We start from the raw sequence: 14612 nt of genomic DNA, 5'->3' as shown, positions 1-14612 counted from the left end.
GGTTCAAACCCACCAGCCACTCCTCGGAAGGAAGATGGGGCAATCTACTTCCATAGTGATACTGCCTCAGAAACCCAAGGAGGGGTCGCTATGAATCGGGTCTGACTCAATGGCACATAACAACAACAACAACAATCTCTGTGGATGTAGATTGCCCAGTCTGCCTTCCAAGGAGTGGCTGGTGGGTTCGAACCACCAGCCTTCTGGTTAGCCATCAAATGTGTTAGGCACTACACCATGAAAGCTCCTGTATCTTGTCTTATTTTTCACCTGTCCCCCTCACTAGAATATAAGGTCCATGAAAGGTAGGATTTTTTTTGTCTTGTTCTTTACAACATCCCCACAGTCTAGAATAGTGCCTGCGTATAGTCAAGGCTCATTTAATATTTGTTGCATAAATACAATAAATTTATAAAATAATAAGGGTGCATTGGATGATTTGCCTAAAACATACTGTAGCTCCAACATGGCGATACACACACATTAGTACATTACCATGAAGCTCATGGATTACCTGGGAATACTTCGTGCGAATGGTACTCTGATGACCATTGTAGATATACACAGCTCCAGAGTTCTCATTCTCTAAAGGTGAACCAACTATCACATCATTGAAGCCATCCATATTGATGTCTGAAAGGGCTGCGATTGCTGAGCCAAACCGAGCATTTTCAAAACCCTCAGGGCCTTCAAGAAATTGGTGATGATTCAAAATGCCCTTTCAAAGGGAAAAAAAGATGACTAAAGCAATCCTTACAACTTTAGTAATTAAAATTTACTGTAAATGATGCCCACACCAATTTGCAAGATGTTAAAAGTGGATAGGGTTTTAAACTTTGAATACAAAATTCTCTGCTCATGATGATAATTATAAATGAGAATTTGAGTAAATGAGGTCATAAGATATTTGCTTATAAATCAAGGTGAAAAGAGGCAATTCACATTAACATAGCTACACAGACTACATAAAAATATTTATCTCTTTGTCTCCCCTTTTCTTCAATATTAATATCTTCATATATTTCCAAACCTATTTCCAAAATTTTCTGGTGAAATGTGGGCACTTTGAATAAAATTAAGGTAGAAACAAAACAAAATGTATTTTAATTCAGACCTTTACTTAAAAGTGACTGAACAGCAGCATAATAAAAAATAGTATAAAAACCAGAAAAGCAAGCCCATTGCCATCATGTCAATTGCAACTCGTAGTATAGAACAAAGTAGAACTGCTCCATAGGGTTTCCAAGGTTATAAATCTGTATTGAAGCTGACTGGCACATCTTTCTCCCAGGGAGCAGCTGGTGGGTTTGAACTGCCGATCTTTCGGTTAGCAGGCAAGTGTTTTAACCACTGCATCAGCAGGGCCCACTTATCATAGTATAGAAAATGGAAAATGAGATTACTAATATTAATAATTATTAATATCCCATTCATTTTAAGAAACATTAAATAGTTCTGCCCAAAGGAAAAGACATGCCCTTGTGAAAGACAGTTTTTTTCTTCATGTTTTATAATCAAGTACAGAAATATCTCATGACTTCACAAGAATGCAATGCTCCTCCATCACAAAGTTGGGTCAGTGTTGATCCTTTTTTATCTTTTACATTGTTATAGAAATAAAGTTATTACTGAGCTTTGATAAAGTATTTAAAAAAACAAAACAAAACAAAAAAAACACTGCCATGGATTCACTCAGCCCCCACTGAGTTGTTTCTGAGGTGGTAAATCTTTGTGAAAGTAGACTGCCCTGTCTTCCTTCCACCGAGTGGCTGGTAGGATTTAAACTGTCAATCTTCTTGTTAGCAGTCAAATCCCTTAGACACTGCACCACCAGAGCTCCTTGATAAAGTAATAGGGTAACTTTTCATCTTCAACAATTAATGATAATTCAGTATTTAACAAGCAGTAAATGTTTAAGAAACTGGGGATTTGTGAAATTTTCAAACAACTGGCTAGGTCATTCCCTTACTATATACACTATACATTACTTACTGCTTTAGATTTGTTGTGATGATTTCTGTTCAAGGGTTTATTTTTACATTTGTTTAAATAAATCAGGTAGGACAGCAAATCATATCAAGCTATATTTCTATATCAAGATCAGCTAATATCAATGTCAGCTTCTCCTTTTCCATTCTATCCTCTCTGAAGTCATCTAATTTTCCGTGTCAACTGGCACCTTTAATACTGGCTTCCTTTTCTGGTTTCACTGAGGTCACTATGCTCAAGTGCAAATTCAGAGAGTTCAACCTCCAACCTGAAAAATGGTGCTTTTCCATGTTAGAATATGTTTTTCATGTTCAAGGACTAGAAATACCAATATCTGGACATATACGTAAACGTTACACCAAGCAATGGAATTTCCTGACAAACTAATGCAGAAAGCATCTGGAATTATATGGAGATTTCCAAAGTACCTGGTACAAGTTATCTTTTTCAGTGTAAAATGATAACAAGATAGTTTTGCTCTGTTCTTATTATCACTTTAAAACAAAGAGTAATTGTATGAGATACCTAGGAAATGCACCCACACACATGTGTATTTATAAAAAAATTATGTATGTAATAATGATTTATTTGAGTAATAATATATACTGAAAGGCATCACATGGGAAATAGTTCATACTATACATTCAATTCTATTTACCCTTTTTATTGTGATTCTTAAAATTATGATTTAATGATAACATCCTCAAAACTGATAAAACGTACACATTATATATGCAAAATAATTGTCATTCAATATAAAATAATTTTTCTCAAATGTAGATTAATTTTATTTACCAATACAAAAGTAAGTTAAACAAAGTCAGTCAGTAATACTTTTATTTTTTTACCTTTGTAATAGTAAATAGGTAGACTCGTCCTTCCTCTTTCTTTACATCATTCATGTACATTGGTGCACCTACTAACAGTACGTCTGTAATGGTGTCTCTGTCTACATCCACTGGACACAGCACACTACCAAAATAGGAACCGATCTGGAAAAATAAAGCATATTAACCTTAGGAGTCCTAGGAGTCATCAAACCAAAAAAACCAAACTCACTGCCTTCGAGTTGGATCCAACTCATAGCAACCTCTCTTTGGGTTTCCAAGGCAGTATCACCATGGAAGTAGATTGCCCAATCTTCCTTCTGAGGAGTGGCTGGTGGGTTTGAACCGCCAGCCTTCTGGTTAGCAGTCAAATACCTTAGGCACTGTGTCACCAGCTCCTTAGGATTCATATACAACTATTATTATATTGAATATTTATTCAAACAATAAATGCTCAGTGGTTACCCACTTTTGTTGTTGTTATATGCCGTTGAGTCAAACCCAACTCATAGCGACCCCTCCTTGGGTTTCCGAGGCAGTATCACTACGGAAGTAGGATTGCCCAACCTTCCTTCCGAGGAGTGGCTGGTGGGTTTGAACCGCCAGTCATCTGGTTAGCAGGCAAGTGTCTTAGCCACTGTGCTACCAGAGCTCCCTAGTAAAGTTATATGGATAAAAGATAACATGGTGCCTTCCTTCAGACTGTGTTATTATCTAAATATGCTTCTTCAACCTCAGGGTACACAGAATTACCAAGAAAGTAACTTTAAAATACAGATTCCTGAGACCCATTTCTAGAGATTCTGATGCAATATCTAGGGAGCAGTCCAGAAAATATCATTTTTCAATAATCATTCCAGGTGCTTCTGCTGTTGGATCCAAAACTATACTCATAAGAGAAACACAGTAGGTACATAAGGTGTGCTATAGAGAAAGGGAGGGGGCCGGCAGGGAGGGGAACAGATAATTGTGTTTCCATTGTAAAATATATTGAAATAACAGCAGAGGCAAAATAGTGTCTGATCAAAAGATAGGGAGTTAGGAAGGCTTAGAAAGAGAAGATAATATTTCAAATAGATTTTAAAGGAGGAAAAGGAGTTTTCTAGGTAGAGAGTAGTGGGAAAGCATGAACAATGTGTAAGTGTCTATGGCATGACTTGGAAAAGATGAGTTGTGGCAAGAGACACTGAATGGGAAGACTAAGCAGAGAAAAAGTGAAATGAAGAGAGGTTGGGAATTTGAATGTCCATCCCATTGAACAAGTGTTTAATGCATGCCTACTTTGTAAGTACCTTTTAAGGATTCAGAAACATATTAAAAAATGGTTCCTTCCTGCAGTGCTGTAAATTACGTGGTATGGCTTTTCTAGCCATAAGTCTTTGGAAACTCCATGGTGGAATTTGCTGTGAGCAACTGAGGAGCTCCTAATTATTAAAGTTATTCACTTGGGGTATTTCTGTTGAGAGTGGCACAAAGCAATGTTCTGGGAAGTTTGTTGTCTCTCAGGTGCTTAGAATTCTGATGTTATGATTGGCTAGTTTGGCCACTCTGCCAGGCTCAAAGGGAGGGCTCCTAGAGGCAGAGGTCTCTGATTGCTGGCTGAGAAGGATGTGCTGCTGAGAGAAACAGGCTCCTGAAAGAAGCTCCTGAGAGAAACACACTGCTGGGAAAGAGATGCAAGAGACATGCATTGCTGAGAGAGACACTGAGAGACACTGAGAGTCACACACTGCTAGGAGAGAGACTATAAGAGATTGTTGGCTGAGAGATGGTGGGCTGAGAGAGACTGAGCGTTGTTCCTGAACTTGAATTGTAGCCTGGGACTTCCCTATTAAACCCCATAATCTGTGAGTTATGTGTGGCCACTGCAGTGAATTATAGAACCCAGCAGAAAGGTGGTGGGTGCTGCAGGAGGAACGGTTGGTGTCAGGGTTGATGAAAGGGCTGGAGGGAGACAGCATGTCTGGCCTCACAGGAATAGGCCTTGGGCTACTGATGGTGATTCCGTCTTCCTCTCGTGCAGTTAGAGAAGGTCAGAAGATGTGGCCTCCCTGTCCCTTTGGAACTTCCATAAAAATTTCATTGATTTTCTCAAAGTAACAACTCACTTCTTCAAAATATTGAAGATGAGGAAAAGTATGTCACCATGGCTGGTTTGTGGTGAAGCAAGTCAAGTACTCAGATGTTCTTACTCCCGGAAAAGTAAGTCAAAGAGGCAGTGGGATCCAACTTAATCCCAGAGAAGTGTTAGGAGGAAAATCTGTGATTTCTCTGATTTAAGGAAGGAAACCAATTTCCGCTGGTTTTTAGGGAGTGGTGATGCTCATTTCAAATATGTTACAATTTCACAGGTCAAAGCTGCTTACTAAAGAAACAAGAATCCATCAGCTGGCCTTGGCTGTAGCAATAGTCCTTTGGGATAGGTGGCAGGGCTATGAGTAGGAGTATTCATTGGTTCTGACCATCAAACTGCCACACATCAGTAGAAAGCAGTGGAGGAGCAAGTAGCTGCAGTTTAGAAAGATCAAAGCCAGCAGGACACACTGACAGGCTCCAAAGCAGTTTTTGTTGTTAGTTGCCATTGCTCTGACTCATGACCTTACGCATTACAGAATGAAACACTGCCCAATCCTGCATCATCTTCATGACCACTGTTATGTTTGAGTCCATTGTTAAGACTATTGTATCAACCTATCTCATGACTGTTTCCTTGTTTTTGCTGATCACCTGCTCTACTGAACATAATGTCTTTTCCTGATTATGTGTCCAAGGTAACAAAGTTGAAGTCTTGTCATCCGTATAGCTAAAGATATGATTACCAAGTAATGCTATACTACTTTCTTTCTTTCTTTCTTTTTCCTCCAGACCCTTGAGTCCCTAGTGTGGGTTGCCAACAAAACAGTGATTAGACGTCTGCTATCATGACTAAATTATGTCCATGTTTTGGAAGTTTGGGCAATCTACTTCTGTAGTGATACTGCTTCGGAAACCCAAGGAGGGGTTGCTATGAGTCGGGTCTGACATGACGGCACCTAACAATAATAAAAACACTGTTAATTTGGGGAGTCAAATATATGGAGTAGAATGTCATGAGACAGCATAGGTTTTGAGGCCAGATAGGGCTGGGCTTTCATGACAGCTCAATCCTATTGAAGCTGTGACCTTAGAAAGTTAGCTAAGCTCTCATTAACCTGTTAAAAGAGGATGGTGAATCTCACCATTCTAGTTAATATTTAAAGAATATGTAAATCAACCCAGATTATGGTGCCAGCCACAGAACAGAACCTGCCCCAGCTGTCTAAAAATTAATTTTACCTGCTAAACAATGAGATTTACCTGGTCACCTCTGTGAGGCTGAATAATTGTGACATTGCCATCCTTGTTAACATGGTATAGCACTATCTGGCCAGTATAATTTGCCCGAGGAGCACCAGCAACAAAGTGGGTATTTTTTCCAGTAGAAATTGCAGCCACGGAGTAACCTAAATGGGTAAGTGTCACAAAGCAAGCATTATTGAATGTTTCAGCTGAAAGACTTGAAGGAAAAGGTAGTAGCAGATGATCAGAGGTCTTTTTCTTTTAGGAGTGATGCACAGTTCCTACTTCTTCTGAATATATCATTGAGAACATTACGATATTAAGATGAACTATTCTTTCTTTTTGACGTACAGTGTTGACCTGCAATGATGAGATGTCTACCTATAAAGCACGCACTAGATCTGAGTTGTCTCCATCAGGTCACCATGAACAAAATCCCTGGCATGGCCATGACACATAGCTAGCATTCAACAAATATTTCTTGAATGAATGAATAAACAAACCCTAAAGGTAATGTGATCTAGTGAAAAGGACACAGCTTTGGAGGCAGACAGTCCCCAGTTCAAATTCTGCATATGCCACCTACTAGATTGTTCTTCAACTTGACGGCACATAACAACAACAACAACAACAAGATTGTTCAACTTCAGGCAAATTATTTTTCCTCAAAAGATATAAAGGGGATAATAATACTTCTCTTAATGAGTAATTGGGAAGATTAAATCTTTATATAGTTGTAGACAGAACATCCAGCTCAGGTATACAAAATCAGTAGCTGCTATTATTATAGGAACAAAAAGACTAAAAGCCCAAGTAGTATAAGACTACCTCTTACTGTACTGGCATTTAGTAATGATTTCTGTTTTGAAGATCCATAGTCATGTCCCCAGGAATAACAACTGCTTGAACAGCCAGAAGAGATTAGGAAGGTTTCATGAAGCAAAGAGGCAACATAACTATATATAATAAATATGATGATCATGTTATAAATAAATATGATAATTATATGACAGCTGAAGGTCTTTGCTGAACTGACCCCAAGATTCAAGATGGAGCTGTTTTCAGGGAAATGGACGATATAAGTAAGCTCTCTATAGAAAAAGTCACACACAAAAATGAATTCTATGAAGTTTTTGTAACTTGAAATTTGCTGAGTCAAATGGCTTCTAGGCCTTACCTAAATATGAACTATGGTTTCTATCTTGCAGAATTTGCTCAAAGGCTTCTTTAGGAAAGATAGAATGTCCATGAGATGTCTGCTGGACAAAAGTGCCACTCCAGCCATAAGCTCCCACTGCACCCAGCATCAGAATATCCTAAAGTAATTGAAATATGGAGATCATTACAACTGGCCACTTGTAAGGCATAAGAAAGCAGGATAGGCAAAACACTGAAATAAATTACCTAGATTTAAGAAAAGGAAACTACAGAGGAGTAAATATTATATATGTATTACATATCAGAATTGTTTTAATATATTTATATTTAATATATTTTAAATACATTAATATAAAGTATATTGAGGGAGCTCTGGTAGCATAGTGACTAAGGCACTTGACTGCTAACCAGAAGGCTGGCGGTTCAAATCTACCAGCCACTCCTCGGAAGGAAGATGGGGCAATCTACTTCCGTAGTGATACTGCCTCGGAAACCCAAGGAGGGGTCGCTATGAGTCGGGTCCGACTCGACGGCACATAACAAGAACAACAACAAAGTATATTGAAACATATATATCCTAAAGAATGAGCCTTCCCAAGGGCTCTATTACCTGTGCTTTACTTTATTTAGTTATGACATTCTGTAGGTAAATTTTATGATAAGCTGTGGTACAGGAGGGTTATATAATAGCACAAGAGGATTACATAAATCATCTTTAAATTTCCCATCAAAGGTACAATTTTGCCAACACTGAACCATTATGAACCTTTAGGGATTATAAGTGAGGCATGGTCTCACGTATTCTTAAAAAGGCTCACAGGCCAGATAGGTATAAGGCATGCTTGGGAAGTAGGAAGTCCTGATAAAAAAACAAACTCACTGCCATCGAGTCGGATCCAACTCATAGCAACCCCTCCTTGGGTTTCTGAGGCGCTATCACTGTGGAAGTAGACTGCCCAATCTTCCTTCCAAGGAGTGGCTGGTGGGTTTGAACCGCCAGCCTTCTGGTTAGTAGTCAAGTGCCTTAGGCACTACACCACCAGAGCTCCCTGGAAGTCCTGATGATGGAGGAGAAACAGGATGTTGCTGCTATCCCAAGCATGGGAGGTCCTTGTCTGACCTATTCTACTTTCAACTTTCTTTATCTTTTTCTTGTCTCCTCCTCAAATGTTCGTCTAGCATCTATATCCTATCTCATCTATTGGTCAATGGCCACAGTTACAAAAGTTACACTAGCTGTGACATTCAATCAATTGAATTCACTAACCATCTGTCACTACTGGGTACCTAAGAAACCAAAAGCAAACTCACTGCCATGGAGTCAGATTTGACTCATAATGACCCCTCCTAATGGTTTCCAAGGTTGAGGTGGAAAAAGGAGGACAGGCTAGTTTGGATTAGTGCAAAACACAATGTGAATATTCAAAGCTGTAAATTATCACCGAAGGCAGGGTTTTTCTGGATGGGATTTATTATTAAGTTTATCATTTCCTATTTCAATTGTAGAAAAATACCCAAGATATGATTTTGTATAACAAATATAAGCTACTTTTTAAAAAATAAAAACCAAATAGGGAAATGATGTGTACCATTTTGAGGATGAGATCACAACTCATTCCAATGATTGTCATAAGATCCAAGACTCTTGAGTCTGTGGTGCATGTATGGACTTCAGAGAATGTCCAAAAACTTCAAGAAATTGTGTACAGAAGTCTCAGTGTATGGGTTCATTTACTTTTATTTTTGAGGGGGGAGACAAAACTTTTATGAGCATCTCTAAAGACTGGTGATCCAGAAAAAATTAGTCAGCATCCTTTATAGAGAAAATGAACTGTTCTCAGACCTTTGATCTGACAATCAATTCCTCTGGGTTCACTAACTGGTTGTTTTCTCCTTTTTATGTGTAAAACCACTGTCCAGAAATGTTATGCCAAGTAACAATACTGTGAAAAGTAATCTGATACACATACATTTTGAGGAGAGTAATCTGCGCTGAATCCCACTTGAGACATTTCCATCTGGAAGTTGTCTCCTCCTTGAACAGTACCTGGGAATGTTAGATCCAAAAAATTATAATAATATCAGCAATTTCATATAAAAATTTTAAACACAAACTCACAATTCTGATGTTCACCCAAATATTTGGAGCTGGAAGATTCTAGGAGGAAGAAACCACCAAGGAAGGATTGAAAGGATTGTAGAATTCCACAGTACTTCCATGGTAGTGTTTGGGTTATCATTAATTTTGATTAAGCATTAATATGTCTCTTGGAGTATTTATAAAGTTCCTTATATCAAAGAACACCTAACCAAGGGGATGAGATGAGATGAAAACTGTGGTAATAAACTTAAAAAAAAATTATTACTAAGAAAACTCATTTTTTTACATTTAAATATTGGTAGTAATAAATAAAGGAACCCTGCTGGTGAAATGGTTAAGCATTTAGCTTAATTGAAAAGTTGGCGGTTCAGATTCCCCAAAGGCTCTGAAGGAGAAAGCCTCGGTAATCTACTTCTGTAAAGATTATAGTCTAGGAAATCCTATGAATCAGTTCTACTCTGCATATAGGATCACAGTGAGTCATAATCGACTCAACCACACACAGCAACAAGAAGTAATAACTGCATGAATATCTCAGATGCAGGTGGAGGAACTAGGCAGTTGACCTGTAGTGAAGACTATACTGAGAAATATTTGCAATAATCATCAGCAACCAGGACTCAATATTGAGTAGGGACTATACCAATTGGTAAGTCTGTCCTAGTTTTACATATATGCTTGTTTCTGTCACTAACACAATGAGATTCAATTTGTAATCATTTCCATTCAGTGTGGTTAGAGTTGTTATATTTCACTAAACTTTGCAAAAGAGAAGCTAAATTTCTAGACTACCACTTTAATGGGAGCTCTGGTAGTGTAGGGCCTAAGGCACTTGACTGCTAACCAGAAGGCTGGAAGTTCAAATCCATCAGCCACTCCTCGGAAGAAAGATGAGGCAATCTACTTCTGTAGTAATACTGCCTTGGAAACCCAAGGAGGGGTCGCTATGAGTCGATTTCAACTCGACGGCATATAACAACAACAACAACAACCACTTTAATAAATAGAAGAAGACAAATTATACTTCAGGGCATAATCAACTGTTTAGAAATGAATATAGATAATTTTTAATAAAGTAGAAAAAAGTGCTTTCCAAAACTCCACATAACAGTTCTCAAATTATTTCTAGTTAGCTTTTAGGTTGTATTGTGATTAGTCTTATTTATGTGACATAAATAAGACTAACTTTGTAGTATACAAAGTTATTAGAATAGGTAGCCTAATATTCTGTATTCTCTATGCACACGTTAGGAGCCCTGGTGGCACAGTGGTTAATTGCTCAGCTGCTAACTGAAAGATCAGCTGTTCAAATATACCCGCAGCTCCACAGGAGAAGCATGGCAGTCTGCTTCCATAAAGATTAAAACAAATAAACAAACTCACTGCCATCAAGTCACCTCCAACTCATAGCCACTCCCATTGGGTTTCTGAGGTGGTAAATCTTTACACAAATAAGATTGGCCCATCTTCCTTCCATGGAGTGGCTGGTGCATTTGAACTATCAACCTTCTGATTAGCAGTCAAATGCATTAGGCACTGCAGTTAGAGCTCCTTAAAGATTATAGCCATAAAGATTACAGCTTCATAAAGATTACAGCCTTGGAAACCCCATGGGCAGTTCTACTCTATAGGGTCACCATTAATCGGAATTAACTTGGTGACAATGAGTTTTTGTCGTTTAAGGACACATTAGATTTTGATGATGATTCAAATAATTCAGAAGCATTCTGGAATGGTAAAGAAGCAATAAATACATGTCATGGAAATAACTTTCCAGTGGACAATCAGAAGATCAAGATTTGACTATAGGAATGAATACTCCCCATTCAATTTGTTTAATCCCCTCGGACCCAGCTTCTGAGGCAGTGCCTGACACGTAGCAGGTGCTCAATAAATACACACTCCTTATTGGTGCAAGCCTTTTGGGTTAACCACCAGAAAGCAGGATTTGGGTCACATGGAGATGTTTACATAAGTAAACTCCAGAAAATGTGATGTTTCTACACTGACTAGACCTACCTACGCCACATATGTAACATTATTGTAAGTCTGCTAGATAAAATTTTCCTCAAAGACTTCATGATCCAATTTTAAAAGTATGTTTGTTGTAAACAAATTCAAGAATTTCAGAAATTATGTAACAATGTGTGAAAAGGTAAAACTCTCTATAGTTATTATAAGTTGTCCCCCAAAAAAGTAGCAACAATTTATAATCTTATTAATAGTGCATGAGCTGCTACTTCTACATAATCCCTCTAAGATTTAGGCACTTTCATCTTTGCCATCTTTTGGGTAAAAACATGATACTGCTTTACTTTGTATTTTTGAATAATTACTAAAATTGGGAATATTTTCTTATGTTTACTGGCCATTTGAATTTTGTTCCCTGCCCTGTTTTCTTACAAATTTGTAGCTTTTTTTTTTTTTTTTAAATTCAGGACATATAAGATAACATTAATAGAGCAAGTATGTAATAATAAAAGAAAAAAAATGAGGGGAGAAAAATTCTTAAAAGCAAAGCTTTTCTTTTTTTTTCTTTTTTTACCTTCAATGCTGAAAATTTGTTCTCCTAATGTCCCAGCCTTTTCTAGTAGAGCTGCTTCATCAGACACATTGAAAAAGTATCTTTCTGTTGGAACACTGGCAATTGCTTTTATTTCTTTTATTAAATTTTTAGTATCAAGGGCATTTCTGTTTAAGTATCCAAGAACCTTGAAAATAGAGGAAGAGGAAAATAAGGTCATTACTCCTGTATTCCAATTTCCCTATTCATACTTTCTGCTCTATTTCTGAACACAACAGGCTCTCTGGAGAAGTAAATCTAGCAACATGTATTTCCCCATTCTCTATAGGATTGAAAATCAGCAAGGAGCAGAGTAACAACCTTCTTTTATATGAAACTATGAAAAGTCAAGGAGAAAGTGCAGCCTTGGAGAGGGATGCTATAAAGGAACATTTGTCCATGAATCAAAAGGCGACTAAAAAGGAAAGCCACTTACTGCTATGCCAAATCTCAGTATATTGTCATTGTTGCATTGATCAATTACTGTTTTCAACATTGAACCATCGTGTGATTCACCATCAGTGACAACCACCATTACTTTGGTAGCACTTGGGCGTCCGCCAGCCGCTGCTGAATAAGCAAAATCTCTGTGGAGATGAAAATCAAGGTTCACTATCGAAAGATGACGTTAATAGGTGAACATCTCATTTGAAATGTCTATACGAAAGTAGTTTCTTTCAGAACAATCTGCTGTTATTTATATCCATGTCAATTCTGGTGACACACCTAGGTATGCTTTAACTGTAACTTGTTGAAAAATTTATAAAAACATAAATCTTGCCTGGCATTAAAAATAATTGCTATGGCTTTCATAATGTGTGTGTGAATTTATACCAGGCATCTTTAAAATTACCTTCTGATAAGAAAATTAAGTTCATTAGTACAAAGCAAAAGCAAAAATGCTCTTATAATAAATTTTTCTCATTGGGCCTATACTTATTTTTTTAAATGTATTTATTTTAAAGGAATATAGATATACATAGTAAACAATATTCAAAAAATTTGAGAAGTTATAAAACAAAAAATTGAAGCCAAGGTACTTAGAAAACAGTTTGGAAGCTTCTTACAAAACTAAGCATAATCTAATTTCACAATCCACTAAACTTGCTCCTAGGTATTTACTCAATGAGTTGAAAACTTATGTCCACACAAAAATCAGCATATAAATATTTAAAGCAGATTTATTCATAATTGCAAAAACTTGGAAGCAACCAAAATATTCTTCAACAGATGGATGGATAAACAAACTATGGTACACCCATATAACAGAATACTAATCAATGTTAAAAAGAAAGGAGTATCAAGCCATTAAAAGACATGGAGGAACTTTAAATGCTTATTGCTATATGAAAAAAGCCCATCTCAAAGACTACATGTACTACATGATTTCAACTATATATGACATTCTGGAAAAAGTAAAACCACAAACAGTAAAAAGATCAGTGATTGTCAGCGGTTCAAGAGCTGGAAGGAAGGATGAATACGTGGAACATGGGATTGTTAAGGTAGTAAATTTATTCTGTCTGATACTTATTGGTAGATACATGACATTATGAATCTGTCAAAACCCACAGAATTGTACAACACAAACAGTGAATTCTAATGCAAACTATTGACTTCATTGTTGTTGTTGTTAGGTGCCATTGAGTTGGTTCTGACTCATAGTGAACTTCCATACAATAGAAATAAACACTGTGGTCCTGCACCATATTCACAGTTGGTGCTATCTTCGAACCCATTGTTGCAGTCACTGTGTCAGTCCATCTCATTGAAGGTCTTCCTTTTTATCGCTGACCCTGTACTTTACCAAATATGATGTCTTTCTCTAGGGACTGGTTCCCTCTGATAATATGTCCAAATTATGTGAGAAAAAGTCTCATCATCCTTGGGTCTAAGGAGCATTCTGGCTACACTTCAGGAAAAATTTATTCATTTGTCTGGCAATCTAAGCTATAGTAAATATTCTTTACCAACACTATAATTCAAAGGAATCAATTCTGTTTTCCTCATTCAGTACAGCTTTTGCATGTGTATGGAAAATACCATGGCTTGGGTTAGGTGTGCCTTAGTCCTCAAGGTGACATCTTTGCTTTTTAACCCTTTCAAAATGTCTTTTGCAGGAGATTTGTCCAATGTAATACATTATTTGATTTCTTAACTGCTGCTTCTGTGGGTGTTGATTGTGAATCCAAGTAAAATGAAATTCTTCACAACTTTGAACTTTTCTTCATTTATAATGATATTACTTATTGGTCCATTTGCTAGGATTTTCATTTTCTTTATGTTGAGGTGTAATCCACACTGAAGGCTGTGATCTTCATCAGTAAATGCTTCAAATTATCTTTACTTCTAGCTAGCAAGGTTGTGTCATCTGCATATCACAGGTTGTTAATGAGTCTTCCTCCAATCCTGATGCTGCATTCTTCTTCATATAGTCCACTTTAACAGAATATTTGCTCAGCATAAAGATTGAATAAGTATGGTGAAAGGATACAACCCTGGTACACTCTCTTCTTGATTTTAAACCATGCAGTGTCCCCTTGTTCTGTTCAAACAACAGCCTCCTGGTCTATGTACATGTTCCTCATGAGTACAATTAAGTGTTCTGTAATTCCCATTTTTTTCAATGTTATCCATAATTTGTTATGATCCACAT

General features: G+C 37.2%; 1 protein-coding gene across 1 annotated transcript in view; it reads right to left on the bottom strand.

The window, feature by feature from the left end:
• The window catches only part of ITGA2 (integrin subunit alpha 2), a 155527-nt gene that overhangs the window by 62127 nt on the left and 78788 nt on the right, over window positions 1-14612 (bottom strand). Inside the window, exons 7-13 of the mRNA XM_007951539.1 lie at window positions 12393-12543; window positions 11939-12104; window positions 9263-9339; window positions 7312-7450; window positions 6153-6298; window positions 2838-2981; window positions 515-718 (exon numbers count right to left, since the gene is read on the bottom strand). Coding sequence (XP_007949730.1) covers window positions 515-718; window positions 2838-2981; window positions 6153-6298; window positions 7312-7450; window positions 9263-9339; window positions 11939-12104; window positions 12393-12543 — 1027 coding nt within the window. The remainder of the gene's footprint in view (window positions 1-514; window positions 719-2837; window positions 2982-6152; window positions 6299-7311; window positions 7451-9262; window positions 9340-11938; window positions 12105-12392; window positions 12544-14612) is intronic.

The sequence above is a fragment of the Orycteropus afer genome, unplaced genomic scaffold (genome assembly GCF_000298275.1).
Source record: "Orycteropus afer afer isolate SDZICR_OR568_19922 unplaced genomic scaffold, OryAfe1.0 scaffold00296, whole genome shotgun sequence".
Taxonomy (NCBI): domain Eukaryota; kingdom Metazoa; phylum Chordata; class Mammalia; order Tubulidentata; family Orycteropodidae; genus Orycteropus; species Orycteropus afer.
The sequence above is the reverse complement of the archived record's forward strand: the minus strand, read 5'-3'. Positions and strand labels throughout refer to the sequence as shown.